Source organism: Desmodus rotundus, chromosome 9 (genome assembly GCF_022682495.2).
Source record: "Desmodus rotundus isolate HL8 chromosome 9, HLdesRot8A.1, whole genome shotgun sequence".
Lineage (NCBI taxonomy): Eukaryota > Metazoa > Chordata > Mammalia > Chiroptera > Phyllostomidae > Desmodus > Desmodus rotundus.
In genome coordinates this window covers 103,856,852-103,877,467 of record NC_071395.1, presented here as the reverse complement: position 1 = coordinate 103,877,467, position 20,616 = coordinate 103,856,852, and the positions used below count along the sequence as shown (strand labels likewise).

The window sequence follows — 20,616 nt, the reverse complement described above, 5'->3', positions numbered from 1 at the left end:
CATCCCAATAATACCCTCTTGGGTTCCTTAAGCCAAGAAACTAACTTTTTATCTGTAAAAGTGCTGAGAAATAAGAATTCCGTGTCCTTTTCTCCTCTAACCAAAACATTTTGTTTGGTTTTGCTTCCTATCCCCACGTAACATTTGACCCTGGAGAGTTGAAGAGTGAGGTCTACCCCTCCCTCAAAGAAAGAGGAGCTGAGAGGAAAGGTGTCATTCATTCATTCACTCATTCATTCAACAAACAGTTATTGAGTGACTACTATTGAGTGACTCTCTCTCCCTCTCACTCCACACAGTGTACCTGAATAGGTGGAATCCTGACTACAAAGGGCTCCGGAGACACCTTTTGCTACCCCTACATTGGCGGTCAAAAGGCCTGGGCCATGAGTTTCAGGCGAAATTATTTTAAAAAGGAAGGAATGACAGCATGATTTTTTAGACATCGTGTGCACACACACGCACGCACAGAGGAAGCTGACAATGCCATATGGCAATTCCTGCGTGGTCTGTGTGTCTGTGGACACAAACACCTCCACCCCCAAGAGGCGGTCCCTCTTCCCAGGAAAGTGTCTCTGAGGACTTGGGGTGCCCAGCTCCAAAGGGCACCACACTAAACAGCGCCCCTTAGAGTTCAGCAATGCATAGGCCTGGATCTAAGCCCCTAATTCTTTATTCCTGAGAGTCCCTCTCAACTCCTAGTAAGTCTGGCCTTGGAAAGATACCCTCTCCCCTTTTCACGCATCAGACTTACTGCCTGCTTCTTAACCCTTCCGGCAGATGGTGCTCATGTTCTGCATGTCCGGTCTCTGCCCTTCACCAAATTCCTTCATAGCAGTCTTCTGACGTGCAACTTATTCTTTGTGTACTTTGTCTATTTTCCCCCCAAAGAGTGGAAGTCCCTTGAGGGTAGGGATTAAGACAGTTTTGCTAGTGTTGAGATGAAGGGTGTATTTGTCAAGATAGACTGAATCCAAGTGCAGCCGTGTGGCTTTGGGCAATTAACTTAACCTCTGGAGCCTCATGCTGCAACCATGGAAAGAGGTTGATGAGAGCCGCCCCCCCGTAGGGTTAGAGTGGAAACCGAATGAGATGATAGCTGAGCCCTCAGTGAATGTGGGTGTCTTTCTTCTATGTGTCCCCAGTGCCTCGTGCCTCGTGCATCACAGGTTTATTTATTTAACACTTACAGGTTTATTTCCACAATGTATAAATATAGAGGGCTTGCTTGTCAAATAAACTATTCTTCAGTGCTTTTCAAACAGTCTACCTTCTGAGGAAGATGCTATTATTTTATTATCTGCCCCCCCATTACACAGATGGGGAAACTGAGGCTGAGAGAGGTAAGTAGTCATCTCAAGATCTCGCAGCTAAGAGAAAATGGAGCCAGGGTTTGAACCCAAACTATCTGGGTCACAGTCCCTGTTCTTACTCACTGTCCTATGCCTCACTCTACCTGAGATCTGGTATCGAATTTTAAAATCAATCTGCAGACAGCATTCCAACCTGGAGAGCTGAAGGATGAAGTCTACCTCTCCCCAGAGAAAGAAGGGCTGATGGGGGAAGCATTTCTCACCTGTGTGTTCATTCATTCAACAACTCCCGAAGAAATATTAGACCCAGGAACCTGATTATTCCCATGACGGCAGCAACTTTGAGCCTCTCTGAGCTTCAACCTTCCCAGCTGCAAAATGGGGACAAAATGCTCTCAGCCCCACTCCCAGGCTGTGGGCCCTGAGGGTAAGTAATATGAAGGGTAGTGGCCAGGCTGCTGAGGTTTTGATAAGTGGGGGGAGGGGAGGCTAAGGACGGGGAGGACAGGGCAGGAAGCAGGATTTGTGGTCTCATCAGGCGCGACCAAGACGAGGTCCTGCTAGACTTGGGTGTTCCCTTGGGATAAGCAGCACGTGCAAGCTTCAGGAAGGAGGGAAAAGCATTGCAGGCAAGGGAAGCAGCTTGCCCTGGGAGGTTAGCGTTGTGCGATCCACGTGGAGAAAGCCCAGCTCCATTGCTCATTACAATCTCCCCGCGAGGGAGGACGGTTCCCATTTAGAGCAGGAAACAGAGGGCCGCACCTCACCCAAGATGATTAGCTAGCAAGATGGGGGCTGGACCCTGAGTCACCTCGCTGCCCTGCACACCTACCACCGTCCACCCGGGCCAAGACACAGCACTCCGTCCTGCCCATCCCACGGCGAAGCCTTTGGCTAGAGGACCCTAAGAGCCCACCACTCCGGCTCTCTGTTTTCATTTTGTTGCCTTTGGGAGCCAGAAGGCTCCCCCTAACACACAGGAACGACAGTACCACTCCTCTGTGAAGAGCACGCATGATCCCCCCCACCCCCCCATTCTCAGCACTGTTCCCACACTGGGCTGTGAAAACCCCTGGGCGGCCATGGCCCATCTTCCAGGGCAGCAGTAACATACAATGGTTAGTGCTTCAAGTAACTTTTCGGTTAGAAAACTCCCATGGATATTCTTGGAGTCAAATGCAAAGCTTGCACAAACATTTAATATAGAGCCTCGTCTTTAAAATGCTCTCAAGTTCTGAGTGAACCACTTTGCCAGCTCTCCGCCACTCCCAGCCCCTCCTTCCTCCGTGGCACTGCTGGGCTCCCGCAAGTGAGTTTGAGAAGCCACTTTGTACAGGAAAACTCAGCTTCCTGGCCCAACGTTCAAGGCCATTTGTCCACTTTCTTCTGCCTTTCCCTCTCACCACTCCTCCTCCCTCTCGTTTGACCGCCGCTTCCAGCACAGGCTGTTCTGTTTCACATCCCTGCGCTTTTGCCCAGGCTGCTACCTCTGTCTAGAATACGCTGGCCCTTCTGCCTTTCAGTGCAATTGACGGCCTCTGTCCCCACAGCTCCCTACCCCGAGCTCTGCTCAGAAAGACCCTCTGAATTATTGCTCTCTCTGGGTCAGACCTCTAGTGCAGGGACCAGGCATCCCAATGCCCACTGCTACTCCAGGCACTTAGTAGGACCCCACGGTTCAGATGTCTCAAATGTAGGCCCTCAAAAGCAGGACCAAACACGCTTCTGTGCAGGACATCCAGTGTTGCTTTCTGTGCAGCCTGCAGGGGGCGGTATAGTCTCAGACCCGCCCCCAGGCTCCCCCATGCTGCTTCATATAGCTCTAGATTTTCCCACCCAGAAAACCTCTCCCAGGCGTTAAAGGGCTGGACCCCAAGCAAGGAGTTACAGGCAGGGTCCACCCTCCCTACCTCAAAGTCTCCTTGGCATCCCCATCCCCATGCTTCTCCCACATGGTAAGCCAGAGTCACCTCTAACCCTGGATCCAGTTGCTTCCAGATTTCATCCTCCCTCTTTTCCACCAGCTCTCAGAAACAGCGTCCACCCAGTTGGTGTCCAGGGCCCCTCTCCAGCAAAAGGATCCTCCTTTACTAGTTTGGGTTCCCTCAGTGCTCATCCCTCTAAAATTCTATCTCCTGAGAGTGCCCACAGTCCACTGGGCTCCACCTCCTTGCTCACCCCAAAGGATAGCATTCCTGTTACCTTGGTAACAGACACTTTGCAGGTGGGTAGGAGGAATGAATGGACTAGAGAAAGAAAGCAGTGGCTTCAGGACACTATCAGAGGCTTGGGAGGTGGGTGGTGGGCAAACTGGCACAGGGCCTGGCGACGGGCAGCCAGGGGCTCCGACCCACCCACCATGGCTGCCATCAGCCATGTATCCCCAGCCTCAAGGAGAAAAAGACAGAGTAGAAGGGGACATCTTCCTGGAAAGAAAAGTTCTCTTCATGGAGGAGCGGGAAACATCCCCAACCGAATCGTCCCCCTCACAAGAACAGGACTCCTGGACAGCCTGGGCTTGGCAGGGGCCAGGGCCAGGACTGTGTACACTGGAGCCCACGTTGCTCCCTCCAGGGAGCCTGGGGCGCAGAAAGAGGGAACAGCTCACTCAGCATGTGGTATGGACAGTGCCACAGGCAGTGGGAGGGCGGCTCTGTGCCAGTGTCCTGAGCTCCAGGGGTTGGTGGCAGCTGGAGGTGGAGGGGCCCTCCTCCAGCCCCTGGGGACCTGGCTGTCCCAAATGCCACAGCCGGGAAGTGTGTCAGGCACTTGCGTAAGAGCCTTCTATATTTCCATAAAGTCGTAATTACTGATGCCTGCCACAAGCCTTAGCTCATTAGAGTGCTATCTACCCCTGGGGCTCCGGGGTGGGCTGGCAGGGGGAGGCAGGGGAGACTGGGCAAGGCCGGCCATTCCTGGTGTGCTCTGCATCCCCAGCCCCACTCAGCCTTCTGCCTCTCCCCAGTTGGGAGAAGAGAACCCAGACTTAGACCTTCCCCCAACCCTGGGGCATCAATTCTAGAGCCAGAGGGAAAGGCCAGCCACTCATGTTTTCAGCTTGGGCTGTCCTTGGCAACCCATGGGGGCAGAGGCCACAGTGGGAGGGGCCTGAGCTGAAGGTTTTCATGGGAGAAAAGAGGTCAGTCCTTCTGGAAGGAGTAGCAACCCCTCACATCAGAGAATCTCAACCTCTTAGTGGAGGGGCCCTGGGGGTCATTCAGACCAGAGGTTCTTAATCTTCGGGGGGCCTTAAATTCTCTGAGGAGCAGATGAATGCTCTAACTCTCTCCCAGAAAGTGCTTATCCTCCAAAATTTTACACAGCTTCAAGAGGTTCACAAATTCCCTGAAGCTCACTTGCAAGCTCAAGGTTAAGGATTCCTTAAAAAATAACAATAATAACAATTTATTGTGCGTGTACTCTGTCCAGTTCTTTACATGTATTAACTCATCTAGTCCTCAAAAGAATACTGAGAGATAAGCAATTATCGCCTCATTTTAACCCAACTTCCCATTTCAACCTAATGTGGTCCAAATCTGCCAATCTAAAAAGAAAGGAACCAAAGTCCCTCCAGAGAACAGCCAGCTCTCTGCCCAACATCGCAGAACAGAAAGAAAAGGGCAGATGGACCCTGTCCCAGTGGCTCAGTTGGTTGGAGTGTTGTCCTGTACATCAACAGTTTGTGGGTTCCTTCCCCGGTCAGGGCAAACACCTAGGTCTTGGGTTCAATCCCAGGTCGGATGCATATAGGAGGCAACCGAATGATGTATCTCTCACATTGATGTCTCTCTCTCAGATCAATAAGCATATCCTTGGGTTAGGATTTTTTTTTTTTTTAATGGACAGATTGGGGTGAGGATCAGGCTCACTTAAAGTGCTGGGCACTGTGCCCCATGCAGATTTTGTCACTGGGTCCATCCCTCTGTCCCTGGGCTCCTGAGGGCCCAGCGCCCACTCTCACTCACGCCACTCTCCTAGGAAGAGGCACCCCAATAGTTCTATTTTGACTTCCGGTCTAAGGAGTTCTGAGAGTGTGACCGCCACGCATTCCCCCATGGCACCTTGCCCTTTGCTTCGCCCACGCCTCATTTCAGCCCTCCGAATCTGAGATGGGACAGCGTCCCTCCTTCTCCAGGAGAAGCTAGTCTGGCTGTGCCTGCCTGTTCCTGAGCCACTGCAGTAGGAGTTGTTGGCGCTGAGACAATGACTCAGACTTAGTTCATGAAAGACTTCTCCAAAACACTTCCAGAAAGGACATCCAGAGGTCATGGCATCCAGCCCCCTGCCTCCTCCTCACTCACCCCACCTTAGGCTCCTGATGCCAAGATCAGATGGGGCCAGGCCCCACCAACTTTCCCAACTTTCCTTGGTCCCTGGTACCACTGATTCCCTTAGGAATTCTCCTCCATGTTTCAGCAGAATCTTTTTCTGGGTTGGCTCTCCCATGAAATAACAGGCTCCAAATGACCCAGGGAAGTGAGGGGAAAGAAGCTCTTTCTTCTCTCTGCCTCAGCAAAAGCACTGGGAAGGGACAAATATTCCAGAAGAAAGGAGGGAAAGAAGAAAATTAATTTTCCCTGCCTGTCTTCTCCTTCATTCTCCTAACAGTGAGGCAGCACTATGTCCATTTTGCTGATGAAGAAATCAAGGCTCTAAATGGGTTTAGTTACTCACCCAAGGTCACAGTTAATTAGTGACTATGCAGGGACTGGGTTCTAAGGAAGCCAGAGTGTCTGCTCTTTGGTAGAAACAGGGGGACGTCTCCCCAGGAGGTCTCCAAATGCAGAACCCATGGTTGCTCCAGCTCAGGATAAGTGGGGGACCTGATGATGCTATCTCAGGGTGCTCTGAGCATTCTTACATCTCATTTGCCCAGGGAGGGGATTTGGGAGTGACCTGGGCTGGGCAAGAGGGAAAAGAACAGCCCTCAGAGGAGATTGGGAGAAGGCTGGTAATGAATGGGCCTTTGGAGAGACTGGTTCGAGGCCAGCTTCTATGGAAGCTCCTTTCAGGAAAGCTAGCGCCAGAGAGTGCAATTGTATTGGGTGGATATGGAGGGAGAGGGGGCTAAGCCCCTACAAGCCCGTCTGCCCTTGTCCTACTTCTGCCACTGTCAAATAAATCTCTATTCTTGGACACAGTAACCTGAGCGGTGCTCCAGTGGTGAGCTCATCCTTGAGAGGACAGAGGCCGCCCGAAGGGCTGGGTGTATGGGCAGACACAGGGTTCGGCTTCTCCTCCAGGGCTGGCACAAAGGCATGACCTTCTTGAGTACACCGCCCCCCACCCCCATCTCATCACCTGCAGCAAATGAGGAGGAAAGAGACTTAGACCCAGAGGTCTCTCCACCCACAGTCAGGAAAGGAGTCTCTCAATCCCCCGACCTACTCCCCTTTCCTTGGACAGACCAAGGGATGAAGCTAGACCTTTTGGTCAGGACAGGAGGCGAGGGAGGGGTACTTGCGGAAAGGGCAGGTAAGCAACATGCATTATAATAGCTACCTTCAGAAGAAGCGGACAGAAGACTCCTTGGAGGGCAAGAACCTGCTTCCCTCGCCACCTTTCCCTACCCCCTGATCTAACTCCATTTGTGGTAGGATCTATAGGAGAGGGGAGGCATGTCCTGGAGAAGTTTAGAGGACCTTCGGTACAGGGACTGAGGCCACTTCTCTGTTCAAATCCAGACAATAAGACGGGAAAGTGACACAATTGTCCTGCTTTCCATCCACAAAAGAGCAACTGTCAGGCCTGGCCTTTGATACATGATGTTAAGTTGTCCCTTCTCTGCTTGAGGAAATCTCTATGTCTTAGTCCAGGGGTGTGCATGTTGGTAGAGAGTTTCTTTAGGGCAGAGAGACATCCAGGTGTTGGGGCCGAAGGGTCCCCATTCTACCCCCACTTCGCTATCAGAAAGTCCTAATTTGGGTCCCACTCTCCGCTATCCTGCAGATGCAACCTATTCCTACTCCCCCAACCCCATACAGACTCTGGTGATCTTCCGAGACATCCCTCAACCTTGTCACGCCACCCATTCTGGGTTTTCCAGTGTAAAACTGCCCCCTCCACCTCTTTACCTTCCAAGCCCCGCCCCATCTTGGCGAACCCCCCCAGGCTCCGCCCAGTTCGCCCTCAGAAGCAGCCAATAGCTGAGAACCTGATTTGCATAGCGGCTCCAGGGAGCAGCGGAGGAAAGGGGGAGGGACAAGACGACCTCCTAAATCAAAGTTGGGAGGCGAAGACTGGGCGGAGGGGGCTGCCGGGTGTGGGGCTGGGACCCGTGGGGGAGGGGGAGGAGGATGGGGGGCGGGCGCAGAGGACGGCGGAGACTGCCGGACACTGACAGCTCTATTGCTCCCTCCCGCAGCTCAGTCCCGCGTCCCCACTTCCCTCCTCCCTCGGCTCCGAGCAGCATCCTCTGCAGACCCTCGGTCCTCACTCCCCGGGTCGTCCCGCTTCCGCCGCTCCGTGCAATTACTCTTCCCCGGTCAAACCCGGAACTTTCTCCTCCCGCTCACGGGAGTGAGGGGTTGCTTTGTCTGGGAGGGTTTCTGCTGGGGTTCACTGGGGAGCAGTCTGCGGAGAAGGGCTTCAGGGTCCCAGAGACACGCCGGTCACCCTCAGCCTGCCCCCGAGCGGGCCGGCCGTCGGGTCTCCGGACCCTCTCTTCCCCTCTACCCCAACCATGACCGAAATGAGCGAGAAGGAGAATGAACCTGATGACGCGGCCACCCACACCCCCCCGGGGACCGTCTCTGTCCTCCAAGAAACCAAGGTAACTCGGGAGGCACGAAGCCTGGACCCCTGTCCGGTGCGCCCCCGGCCCGGGCGCCCGCCTCCGGACTCGGTCGCCACAGTGGGCTTGGGTGCCCTGGGGTCACAGTATTGGGGCGGGCGTGATTCTTAAGGCTCCGCGCTGCGACCCGGGAGGAGTGGGTTCGCGACGACGGGCCACAAGGAACCCCCATCATACACGCACGACATGCCCTTGCGCGCGTGATGAGCGGACGCACTGCCGCGACCCTCCAGGGAGGTTGTAACTCGGCTTTGCTGGAGGGAATCGGCGCAGCGAAGGCGGAGGTAGAGTGTATCCCTGTGTAGCGAGTGTGGGCCGGTGTACGCGCCCGTGTGTACGTGCGAGGCGCACCCCTCTGGTGTCCGCCAGGTCTCCGGGTGTAGCGCAGCCTGTCCCTCTCTCTGTGTCTCTCTGAAAATGTCTCTACAACCTGTTTGTCTCTGTCTTTGTATCTTTCTGTGTGCGTCCCTCCCGGGTTCTCTCGGCATCTCCATGTGTTTATCTCTGAGTCCCTTTGGATGTCTCTCTCTGACCCGCCGCAGTCCTGCTTTCCCCGCTCCCAGCCGGGTTAGGCTGGGGGACGGGAGGCGGCGGCCCGGGGGTGCGCAGCTTCCGAGTCCACGCTGGGGGCTGCGGCAGCGCAGGCCACAGCGGGCGGGGACTGGGGGACTGTTGTTGCGGCTCCAGACCAGAAAGACAGGCAGCCCCACCCCCACCCCGGGAGCGGGACGGGAGTGGGGTGGGATGGGGAGGGTAAAAGCAAAAAGAGAAGTCATCGTAATTAATGAATGTCATAATTAACCCTAATTATGTATGATTGTTACTCCTGCGGGACTCACAATGAATAAATTATTCCCCAGTGAAGTCTGGCTGAGCCCAGACTCCTGGCGTTGAAGCCGGTGAGGGAAAGAATGCCTCTCACATTCTACGGGCACCTCTCCCTGCCCCCCACCCCCAGTCTGCTCCTTCCCCAAGTTCTAAGTGCTCACAACTGACCCGCAAGAAGTTCTGCGGGAAGCAACCTGAGCCGGCCTGGGGATGTGGAGAGAAGAAACAGCTGTGTCAAGGGTGCTCCCTGCCCCCTCCCCAGACTACAGGCCCAGGCCCCCTTCCCTCCCCCTTCCACCTGGTATTTTGTTCCCACCCTACTCCTACTATCCAGATGAGGAGGGAGGAGGCAAGAACCAGAAACGGATGGGGTCTTTGGCTCCCCCTGTTATCCCTAGCTTATCTATAGTTCTCTCCAATGTCCATCTTCCTCCTCATTCTGTCTCGACCATCTCCCCAGGATATAAGGGTGATTCAAGGTCAAGGTCATCAGGGGAGTGACCAGGGGGATATGAGAGGGTCAGGGTGGAGTCTAGCTGAGGCAGCCCAGGAGGCTTCTCATCCCTAAACCAGCAGGACACGGTGGGTCTCCATGTCCAGTTCTTCAGATATACATTTGACCTTCTGCCCCCTTCTGTGGACTCTCAGACCACGGAGTTAAGTTCCCTTCAGACAGTCAAGTGCCTACTGGCAAAGGAAAGAGATGCTGGGGTGGGAGGATATTGCTTGGAATATTTGGGACAGCTTCTTTCAAGCAGAGGGTCCCAGGCACTGAGCCCATCTTGAGTTCCAAGGCCCTGAACTCAGTTGCTTCTAGTCACCCTGGACAGACATACACAATACCCCTTGGTGCTCCCAGGGCCTTAGGGGCCCCCCAGGCCCTGCCCTGCTTCCCACACCAACGCCTGACTGTTCTGCCACTTCCTTAAGAGCTCCCCACAAGCATGCAGGAGCGAAAGCAGGCAGGATCCCTCGGCAGTGCTGCCTCAGCAATCAACAAGCTGCAAGCTCAGCTGTGTGGAGACAGGGAGGTCGGGCCAGGCAGGTGTGTGCCGCCCTCCTCCCAGCCCAAGGACCCTCTAATGCCATCACCCCTGGGTCTGAGCCATGGGTGTCCCAGGAGCAGGCAAGGAGGGGGGTGCACAACTGACCTGGCCCCTCTGTGCCAGGCCAGCTGGAGCCCTGCACCTTAGCTCCCCTACCTGTACCTCTCCCTCGTGAAGGACTCAGTAATAACAACAGGGTCAGGAGGGCAGAGGTGGGCAGAGGGAGAATAATTCAGGACCCTTGCCAGCCTCCTTCCATCCCCCACCCAAACCAGTCTCAAAGAAACTTCTGTCTCCAGGCTGTAGAAATGGGGGAGAGGGAAGGAAGAGGGACGGTTGCTGCCCACCCAGCTCAGTCTGGGGCAGGTACAGCAGAGGGGGCTGGTGCCCATCAGGCAGTGAAGCCAACATCCCAGGCTTATATATCAGTGTTTGGGGCCCAGATCCAGCCTTCTGCCCACCCTAAGGTTGGGTCTCCCTGGCATCCAAGCTACTCAACGACCTTCCTAATGTCATATCCCCTTTTCTGGGTCCCCATCCCATATTACCACATAGGGCTTGCCATCACCCCCTTTGATGCCATTGTCGGGAAGACTCTGCCATGCCAGCTCTGCCATCTGAGTCAGCTTGTGCCAAGTCTGCCACCACCCACTGCCCCCTGCTTAGTGCCCTTAGGCACTGGCAGGCAGTGAGGAGGTACTGTGGAGAAGTGAGGAAAGAAGGAACTGTCTAGGATGTGGGGAAGTGGGAAAGAGGCAGGCAAGCCAGGCCTCGACTCTGGGAGGGGATTCGGAAGAATAGGCCTGGTGCTTCAGGCTCCGAGCCACACAAGGCCCTGGTACATTGGGATGGAATAGGATCCAGGTGGTAGAGCTCCCCAGGGTACATGGCGACTTCTCCCCATGCCAGGGAATGGGTCCTGGGACAGTGGGTGCACCAAAAAGATAGCTGCAGGGGAGATGGGGAAATCATGTCTGGGAACCAGAAGTTCCAGGAACAGGAATACCTGGCCAGGCTGAGCCAAAGCGAGCTTTGCGTAGCCAAGCCAGGTGTCTCTGGAGTGGGCAGGTATCAAGCAAGCCATTTGGCAGGGGTGTCCCCTTCCTGCCCTTAGGCCACAGCTCTTGACATCTGCCAGCCACAGCAGGTGGTATCTGGGGCCCACAGCTGAGGCAGGGAATCTCAGGCAGAATTGGGGCTGCCCTGGTGCTGGAGAACATTTGGTTCCAGAGACCTCTGGAACCCTGCAGAGGTGGCGTGTGGCACTGAGGCCAGGGCGCCACAGGAAAGGCCCCAGGCTGGAGAGTAAGGAGTGTTACAGTCATCCTGTGAGGATTACTATGAAACCAACGGCTTGGGAGGGGGAACAGGATTGATACCTTAAAATATTTGAAGGACTGATGTGTAAGAGGGAGGAGCCCTTTCTGGAGCTAAGGGAGGAACAGGAGCTGATAGGCAAAAATTGCAGGTTTCAGCTCTGTAGAGGGAAGCACTTCCCAGTGATTGCAGCTGCCCAAAGACGGACCGGCTGCCCCAAGAGAGGACAGTCAGACAACCATTCTGTGGGGACATGCAGGGCGACAGGGGAGGGACTGCTCTAGATGGTCAGTGTTCCAAGTCTCTTCTAACCCTGAATTTCATTACTGACCTGGTAACAAGCCCATGGAGCAACTGAGGGGCAGAGGTGAGGGCAGCGCAGCAGGATGCTCCTGATCACGTGGGTTCAACAGCTAAAGCCACTGGTTCAAGTCCTGGCTCTGCTGCTTAGCAGCTTAGGACCCATGATGAGTAAGTGACAAGGCCTATGAGCCTCAGTCCCTCATCTGAAAGGTGGGACAATTGTCACCACCGCAGAGGGCAGTGCCAGGACTAATGAGGGGCGGCATATAAAGTGCTAGTTCACTTCCAGTCTGCTGACAGACAGCCCCTAGTTACAAGTTCATATTTTTGTTTTTTGGACCCAGAACCTTGCATTGCTTAGAGAGCACATAGTCCTGCCTCCTTCCCCTTGGATGTGGGGAAACTGAGGCTCAGAGAGAGGAAGTGAAGTGACTTGCCTTTACACAGCAGGGTTAGTTTTCCCCCCACCCCTAGCTTACCCTTCCAGAGACCTTGTGTTCTCTGTGTCCATGACCCCTGGGCGGTGGTTCACTTGCCTCTCTGGGCCTGTGAGAGCCCCCAGAGCCGTATTTGGCCCATGGAACACATTCGTGTTCTAATGACTGTCCCCCTGGCCCTCCACCTCTGCCCCAGCATGCAGGCATCTGGGGCCCGGGGCCCTGAATCTCACAGACACACAAAGAAGCCCACAGTGCTGTCCAGGAAGCTGCATTTGGAAGGAGTTAGGCAACCCAGTGTGCCAGACACCCCAGAGCTCGGGCTTCCCAGCTGGCACACTGGGCCTGCCTTGTGCCCAAACATCTCCCTCTCTGCTCCCCACTCTGTCTTGCTGCCTGCTGACCTCCTCGGGGCTAGAGGGGCCGCCACTTCCATCCTCTTGGCAGGGTTGCCAGGCTGGCAGCCATAGCACACAGGCTGCCCGGTGTGCCAGCTGGGAACCCTGGCCAAGTATCCCTGTCTGAAGCCAGGCCTCTGGCACCCTTTTTCTATCACTAGAGGAAAGGAAAGAGCGGGGGTAGGAGGGGTCTCAGCAGGAGGGGAGTGGGCAAGGATCCAGGTCGAGAGGTTTCTAGGCCTCACTCTGGACAGACTCAAGAATGGTATGTTTGGGTGAGTGGTGGAAACAATGCTGGCCTCACTGCAGAATCCACCCTGCACTCCAAAACGCGGGCTGCATGTAGGATTCTAGCCGCTGGCTCATCATTTATTAAACAAATGTTGACTGAGCACCTACTTTGTATCGAGGCCCCGTGTCGGGATTTGAAGCAGCTGTCCCTGCTCTGAGCTCACAGTCTCTTGGGAAAGTAGGAAGTGAATGATAACATAAACCTGACTGAAGCTATGATGGAAGTCAGTACTGGGTGCCACGGGCCCCAGGAGTGGGAGTGGGAGTGGGAGTGGGGTCCACTAAACTTGCAGAAGAGACAGCTTCCCAGGAGAGGAAGAGTCACTGGAAACCCTGAAGGATAAAGAAGGTATTAACTGGATAAGGCAGAGAAGAGGACAAATTAAATCAATAGCTTACAGGTTTGAAACACGGATAAATTGGAGTCCTCACGTCCGGGCTGCAGGTGGAAGGCAGGGGTTGGAAAGGCAGCTTTGGCCAAGTTGCAGAGACTCATGTCTGGGGCAGGGCCTTGGCTGGGTCCTGAGGGGCCATGACGTGTTTTTAGCAGGGTCAGGGATCACCTCCCTGGCAGCTGCGTGGAGAGCAGATGTAGGCAAGGGGTTGTGGCCCTGACCCAAACTGGGGGTGCTGGGCTGTGAACTAAGGCAGGGCTGTGCAGGTGATGAGGTGATTATAGGGGGTGGGCTGAAAAGGTGTTTGAGGGAAAATCAACCCTGAGGATGAGGGTCCAGGATGACCACTCCCCCACCGTTCAAGAACACAGGTGGAAAACTGGGGATGTGACTCTCAAAGTATTTTATGTATTTTTATAAACAGGGAAAGGGAGGGAGAAAGAGAGGAAGAGAAACCTCTCGTATGCATCCCCCCGGGGACCCAACCGGGGACCCAGGCATGTGCCCAGACTGGGAATTGAACCGGTGACCTTTTGCTTTGCGGGAGGACGCTCAACCAACTGAGCCACACTGGTCAGGGCCCAAAGTATTATTTTTTAACTTGAGTAAATGGTGTACCCATACGATGAAACCCTGTGTAGCCATAAAAAAGAATGATGGAACTCTTTATGTATTGATATGGAATGATTTCCAAGATTTACTATTAACTAAAACAAGGTACAAGAAAAATAGTATACTACCATTTCTGCAATAAGAAAAGGAAATGAAACCTCTTAAATTTCTTTGTATTCAATTTCACATAAAAGTTTCGATTCCTTTTGAAAAATTGGAACACCTGACAGCCTGGGCTGGCCACACAGACTAACCTCAGTTACCTAGGAGACCAGCAGCTGCTCGCTGGCTGTACAGTTTGCCACAGTCCCCACTCCTCCTAATTATGCCTGCTTAGCCAGAACTCCTTTGGTTACTGTGGGCATCTGGGATTGTGGCCCACCTTCTGGAATTTCTGACCAACAGAGATATCCTGGGGGGGAGCCAGCCCCCTCTCAGCCTTCTACTCACAGCCCCTCTTTCTCTCTCAGCTCCAGCGGTTCAAGCGCTCACTTTCTCTCAAGACCATCCTCCGAAGTAAGAGTGTGGAGAACTTCTTCCTTCGCTCGGGCTCTGAGCTCAAGTGCCCCACGGAGGTGCTGCTGACGCCCCCGACCCCTCTGCCCACTCCTTCCACACCACTGGCATCCACAGATAGGGGCCTGCCCACCCCGGCGCCCTCCCCATGCCCGGTCCCACGCTCCCTGGCACCACTCAAACCAGTGAGGCTCCACAGCTTCCAGGAGCATGTCTTCAAGCGAGCCAGTCCCTGCGAGCTGTGCCACCAGCTGATCGTGGGTAGGTGCCTGAAACTGGCAAGGTGATGGGCCAGGGTGGGTGCAGAGAGCCGGCCTGTGGAGCTTCCTGACGTTCAGGCCTCCCAGTCCTATGACAAATGAGCACCGTTGGGGGAGGGTGTTTGCCCGGTGTTGCTGTGTTTACTAACAACAGGCTTCAGTGCCAGTCCACACCCTGGCTGTTCCAGGGGTAGGGGCTAGGCCTGGAGGCTGGTGTGAGGACCCCCAACCCCTGCTCTCTCCCTACTCCCTAACCTGCCTCCTTTGCTCATGGCCCAGTGGACATGTCCTCTCTTGACTAACATCTCCTTCCGAACTCAAATTCTTCCCAGGAAACTCCAAGCAGGGCTTGCGGTGTAAGACATGCAAAGTCAGCGTCCACCTCTGGTGCTCCGAGGAGATCTCCCATCAGCAATGCCCTGTCAAGACGGTGAGTGGGCACCCTGCGGAGACGGCCTGCTGAGAGCTCCTGGGACTGGCCCGTGGGGCACCGAGCACTGGTTCCGCGTGTGGGGTGGTGGTCACTCGGCTTAGGGGAGGCCAGGTGCTCGGTGGGCTGTGATATCCTCGTGCCCTCTCTGCCTCTTCTTGCCACAGTCCTCCTCCTTCCGTCGCAACTTCAGCTCCCCCCTCCTGGTGCATGAGCCACCACCAGCCTGTGCCACAAGCAGAGAGTCCCCACCCACTGGTGAGTGTCCCTCTGCTCCTGATCCCAGTGTGGTGTGATGAGAAGCCCGTGCCTCCCTCGCAGGGGCGCCTGAGTCACACTGGCACTGCCAGTTCTTGGCACCTATACCACTTCCCTCCCCTGGATGATTCCTGTCCTGAATGTATGGTTCATTCATTCAGTCATTCAATTGTTTGTTCTTCAACAAAAACTTTATTGAGCACCTACTAAGTGCCAGACACCATGCTGAGCACAGGGACGCAGCACTGAAGAAGGTGAAGCTCATGGTCTGTAAGGAAGCTAGACATGAAATGGATAACTTTATCCATCATCAATTAATCACCATTCAGATAGATGCCTAAAACAAGGATAGGGACTACAGAGAGGATAGAGCAGGCACCGTCCTCGACCACCGGGACCAGGAAGGCATCTGGGATGTCAAGGATGGGGACTGAGTGCACTGAGGGTCTGGGGAGGACTGGTGTGGGTAGGGGTTATGACCCACGGCAGGACAGGGCTGAGACCAAGGGAGGGGGAATGAGAAGGTGTGACAGGACCCTGGGTGCAGGGTCTTGGGGTCCGTTTTAGGATTGTTCTTAGGACTTTATTCTGCCTCAAGAGGCAATTTTTGTGGTTTTGTAAGAGCATTCTGGCTGCCATGTGGATTGTAGGGGCTGGAGTGGAAGCAGGGAGAGTAGCTGGGAGGTCGTGACAACTGCCACGGGAGAGTTTGGTAGCTTGGACTGGCCTGGCAGCAGTGGAGGTGGAGAGAAGTGGATAGATTCCAGAAACATTTGGGAGGCAGGACTAAGTGATGGAGTGATGTAGGCAGTGAGGAGAGCGAGGGGTAGAGATGCCCCAGGTTTCTGCACGGGCTCCGCTGGAGGACGTGGAGCTCTCCCTGTGATGAGGTGGGGCAGCAGATGGGAAACAGGAGTTCAGCCTTGGCCATGCTGAGCCGGAGTCGATGGGACAGCGAGGGCTGGGGTATGGGGCTTCGGGGCTGAGCGAAGCTGGCAGCTGGGTGCCTGGCCCTGAGGGTGCATCCTTGGCAGGAGCCAGCGGCAAGGTGGACCCCGTCTATGAGACGCTGCGCTATGGTACCTCCTTGGCGCTGATGAACCGATCCAGCTTCAGCAGCACCTCTGAGTCCCCCACACGGAGCCTGGTATGGTGGGCCCCAGCGGGGAACCTCGGGGGCAGGGGTTTTTGAGAGTGAAGGTCTAGGGGCTGAACCCTCCCCTCTCTCTGTCCCAGAGTGAGCGGGATGAGCTGACTGAGGATGGGGAAAGCAGCATCCGCAGCTCTGAGGAGGGCCCTGGTGACAATGGTGAGTGGACGTAGGGACCAGGGGCAGGGAGGGGGCACAGTGCGGTTGCTCCCTGCTGCCTCACACCCTGGCCTCTCCCTGGCATCTGCAGTATTCACAGCCCCTGTGGAGACTGAGGGGTCAGGACCAGAGGAGAAGAGCCCTGGACAGCAGGTGAGGTGATGCTGGCACCAGCTCCGGCAGGCCAGGTGGGAAAGGGATGTCACTTATCCTTGTCACTGACCCATAGGTGGCTGACAGCAGGGTGAAGGGGAGTATTACTTCTCCGTCCTTTATCCTCGGTCTACAGGGATGGGCAATGCTAGGGTGAGTGGGCCCAGGAGGCAGGCAGTGCGACACCTCCCGCGACTGACCCAATGATTTTTGCGCCCACTCCTGTTCCCCCAAGGGAGGGCAGTTTCAGGGTACAGCAGGCATTGGAGCATCTCCCTTCTCCATGCTGTCCCAGTCCCTCCTGGGGTGTGTGAATGCAGCCTACAGGCGAGGCTGACCTCTCTCTATCCTTGACCCAGGAGCGTTGTGTCCCACCTCCTAACCCCCAGGTAGCAAGGTCAGGGCAAGTCAGTGGAGTGAGGAGGGTGTCACCCTCCCCTCACTGACCCAGAGGTCTTCCACAGCCTCAGCCCCCCAGACCGTCCCTGCGGAAGGACGTGGGGCCCATGTACTCCTACGTCGCGCTCTACAAGTTCTTGCCGCAGGAGAGCAACGACCTGGCTCTTCAGTGAGTCTTCCTGGTGCCCGGCCCTGCCAGGCAGCTGCCTGACTCCAGCCTCAGGGCTCGTCACTCCCAGACCCTGGACATGAACATGAGGGGCCATCAGGACCCTTCTCCCAGCAGAGCTGAGACTGCTGAGCCTAGAGAGCGGCAGAGCTGCCCAGAGCCCAAGAGGGATTTGGTGCCAACGGCATGGCCCCTGCCCCCTGCCCTAGCTCTGCCCTGGAGAGTGTCTCCTGTCCCTGCAGCCACAGGGTGTCCTCTCTATGAGGGCATCAAGAGTCCCCCTTCAGCTGAGGGGGGCATGCCAGGGACCTGGGGGCCCAGGACCGTTGGGATGCGGAGACGGCGTGCCCACCCTGCCCTACCTGCTGCCCTGGCTCTCTCCTCCCAGGCCTGGAGACCGGATCATGCTGGTGGATGACTCTAACGAGGACTGGTGGAAGGTGACTCAGTGGGGTGGGAAGTGGAGGGACCCTGGTAGGCATCTCACCAAACTCTGACCCCAGTGGGCACTGCCCCACCTCCTCCTCTGGCCCCGAAGACCACTTCTCCTCCAGCCACTGGCCCTAGCCAAGCCTAGGACCAACCCTCAGTCCTTGCTCTTGCCTTGACCCCCACTGCCTCAGCCCTGTCCCTCTGTCCATCTAATGCCCTTCCAGTCGCAGAAGCCACCAGACTGAGGACTGGAATACAGGGAGCTGAGAATCTAGCCCTGGCTCTGAGTGGGCACTGGGTCTAGAGAAAGCCGCGGGGGGTGGGGGGGTGGGGGGGGTGTTACTGCTGCTCACACCGGCCTCATCCCCAGGGCAAGATTGGCGACCGAGTTGGCTTCTTTCCAGCCAATTTTGTGCAGCGGGTGAGGCCAGGCGAGAATGTTTGGCGCTGCTGCCAACCCTTCTCCGGGAATAAGGAACAGGGCTACATGAGCCTCAAGGAGAACCAGGTGAGTGCCTGGGCCCCGCGGCATGCCGCAGTTAGAGGCAGTGGGACTGCCTCTAGTCTCTGGCATTTGGGGTTGGTGGCCACAGGCAGAGGGCTGAATTACATGAGAGACAGCTTTGGAGAGAAGAGGAGCACTGGATTAGGAGTCTGGAGGCTTGGGTTTGAACGCTGGCTGTGCCTCTGGCTTGTTATGTAACTCAAGGAGTTCCTTTCCCTCTGTGGTATGGGAGTTGGGCCACGTTAGACCAGCGGATTTCAAGGGCCAGGCCCAAAGCGCTGCTCTGTGTCTGCCGATGTGCTGGTCCTACCGCTGCGTCCTGTCCCCTCACGGGGTCTGTTCCCATCACCCCAGCTGAGGTCTCCAATCCCATGTGATGCTGGTTTCATCATTCCCTGCAGTGGGCCCCCTGGGAGCTATAGCAGGACTCGGGGCCAGGGCCGCAGGCAGTGCCAGGCCTCAGCTGCATGTCTCTCTGGCTCAGATCTGTGTGGGCGTGGGCAGGAGCAAGGATGCTGATGGTTTCATCCGCGTCAGCAGTGGCAAGAAGCGGGGCCTGGTGCCAGCCGACGCCCTGACCGAGATCTGAGAGGAGCCAAGAGAACCCAGATGCCACCCCTGCCCATGCCTGGCCCTTGCTTCCGGTCCCGGCAGGGGAGCAGGCGTCTGCGCCTATTTCTCCTCCCGCTGCCTTTCTCCTAGAGGCCATGTGCTATGGCTTGGGAGCCTTCTACACTGAGGAAGGTTTAATTTCTTGGGTCTCAGGGCATCCTGAGAAACATGCTCCTCTGGGACTTGGGGGCGGGGGAGCAGGAGAAAGTGGGTGGGAGCGGGGACGCCTCAGGTGGGCCTGGCAAGTGCGCAAGCACCTTCAGTCCAGTTGCAGTGCTGAGTCCAGCCCTGCGGAGCATTCTTGGGGGAGCTTCCCTGCTGCTTCTTCCAGAAAGCCTTCCGTGCCCATACCAGCTTTGCATGACTGGCCTTCTCTTCAGGCCCCGAAGACCACTCCTCCTCCAGCCACCGGCCCCAACCGAGCCTAGCACCAACTCTCTGACCTTGCTCTTGCTTTGACCCTTCCTCACAGAGCCTCTGCTTGGGTCTGTGTCTGTGCGACCATGCTGGCCCGCTGGGAGTAGGGCCTTAGGAAGGTGCCTTCCCGGTCTCTCAGCCCTCTGCCCTGGGTCGGGAGGGGACTCCGGGCTACAGGAGGGCCCTGAGTCCACCTCCCGGTCTCACTGCCTCAGTCACTCCATCAATTCTCAGGAAAGTTCTGCAGGAATCTCTCCCATTACTTGAAACCTGGGCGGACAGAGGAGGGGAGGGCTCGGGTCTGGGGACGGTATGTGGCAAATCAGAGAATGTCCCCTTGAATAGAGCAGTCACCACAGAGCAGCTCCACCCTACCCTTGCCCACCGGAAAAGGACACCCAAGAGCAACCCGAACACAGAAACCCGACTGATAACAAAAAACTGGCCCATGCTTGTTTGAAACACCCCCATTCACCGTCAGGGCTCTAAAAGCCCCAAGAGCAGGACCAACCAGCCAGGGGAGCCTTCACAGGCGGCCTGGGGAGCCCCGCCCTCAGGGCTGACCTCCAATGGCACTTCCTCACCCCCCTCTCTGAGCTCTGCAGGTGAAAGGGCCGCTGTTGCAGGGGTCCCTTTTCTGGCTGTATTTGCTGCCTTGCCCTGGACAGAGAGCCCTGGGAGGAAGAAGAAGTGGAGACAAGGAAGGTGGACCATTGTTTGGCCACCAGGAAAGGAGGGGAGGAGGCACCCTGGGGGAGGGGTGAGCACACACAAAGAGAACCCCTCCCGTGCAGGTTGCTTTACTCTGGTGCCAACCTCCCTCTTGCCCCCAGCCCAGAGCCTCCTCTTGTGCCCTTGGCTGTGCCAGCTGATGCCAACCCCCCCATCCTGGGCACAGTCATGCTCTCCCATGCAGTGGGAGGAACATCATCTTACCCACTGGCCCATGCCCCTCTCCTCCCTCCCACCCCCGTGCAGAGGGGGACTCAAGCCACACTGCCCTGTTTGCTGCCATGAGCCCCCCTCAGCAACCCCCCAGGGGCGGCCCAGTGCCCACTGTACATAAGGCTGCATGATGGGTGTGCTGGGGCACTGCTGAGCCCCAGGCCCCCAATTAAATGTTTCTTGTCCCAACCTGTCTGCTCTGTGTTATCTGCCTGGGACAGAGGGAGAAAACGGGCAAGGGGTGGGGTGGGGGCTGCGGGCACTGAGAGGGGACAGGCCTGAAGGCGGAAGAACTTGTTGGTCTCTGAGATGACGCGTCACGGCTGTCATGGAAGGGGTTCCCAAGCCTCCTCCGCTCCCTTTCATTCGAGCAGCCTGAGACGCGGAATCTGGGAGGTGTTTGAGAGAAGGCGCTGGGGAGAGAAAGAGGAGAATAACGTGGAAAGGACCTGAGGAAAGGAGGGATGAGGGTTTGGGG

At 56.1% G+C, this 20,616-nt stretch overlaps 1 protein-coding gene across 1 annotated transcript; it reads left to right on the top strand.

The window, feature by feature from the left end:
• The first annotated feature begins 7,882 nt into the window (after window positions 1-7,882).
• Window positions 7,883-20,315, top strand: STAC2 (SH3 and cysteine rich domain 2). The gene is made up of 11 exons (XM_045182588.2): window positions 7,883-8,085; window positions 14,204-14,510; window positions 14,842-14,939; window positions 15,107-15,197; window positions 16,232-16,344; window positions 16,434-16,506; window positions 16,598-16,659; window positions 17,124-17,227; window positions 17,616-17,667; window positions 18,030-18,167; window positions 18,649-20,315. The coding sequence occupies exons 1-11, from the start codon at window positions 7,996-7,998 to the stop codon at window positions 18,751-18,753; spliced, it is 1,233 nt and encodes a 410-aa protein (XP_045038523.1). The 5' UTR covers window positions 7,883-7,995; the 3' UTR covers window positions 18,754-20,315.
• Window positions 20,316-20,616: the final 301 nt, after the last annotated feature.

What these genes read in the sequence shown, in the direction of transcription:
- STAC2 (XM_045182588.2), top strand. Translation starts at nt 7,996, where the DNA reads ATGACCGAAATGAGCGAGAAGGAGAATGAACCTGATGACGCGGCCACC. An exon ending in AGCAATGCCCTGTCAAGACG is followed by an intron (nt 14,940 to 15,106) that starts GTGAGTGGGCAC and finishes TTCTTGCCACAG; the next exon opens with TCCTCCTCCTTCCGTCGCAA. An exon ending in AGTCCCCCACACGGAGCCTG is followed by an intron (nt 16,345 to 16,433) that starts GTATGGTGGGCC and finishes TCTCTGTCCCAG; the next exon opens with AGTGAGCGGGATGAGCTGAC.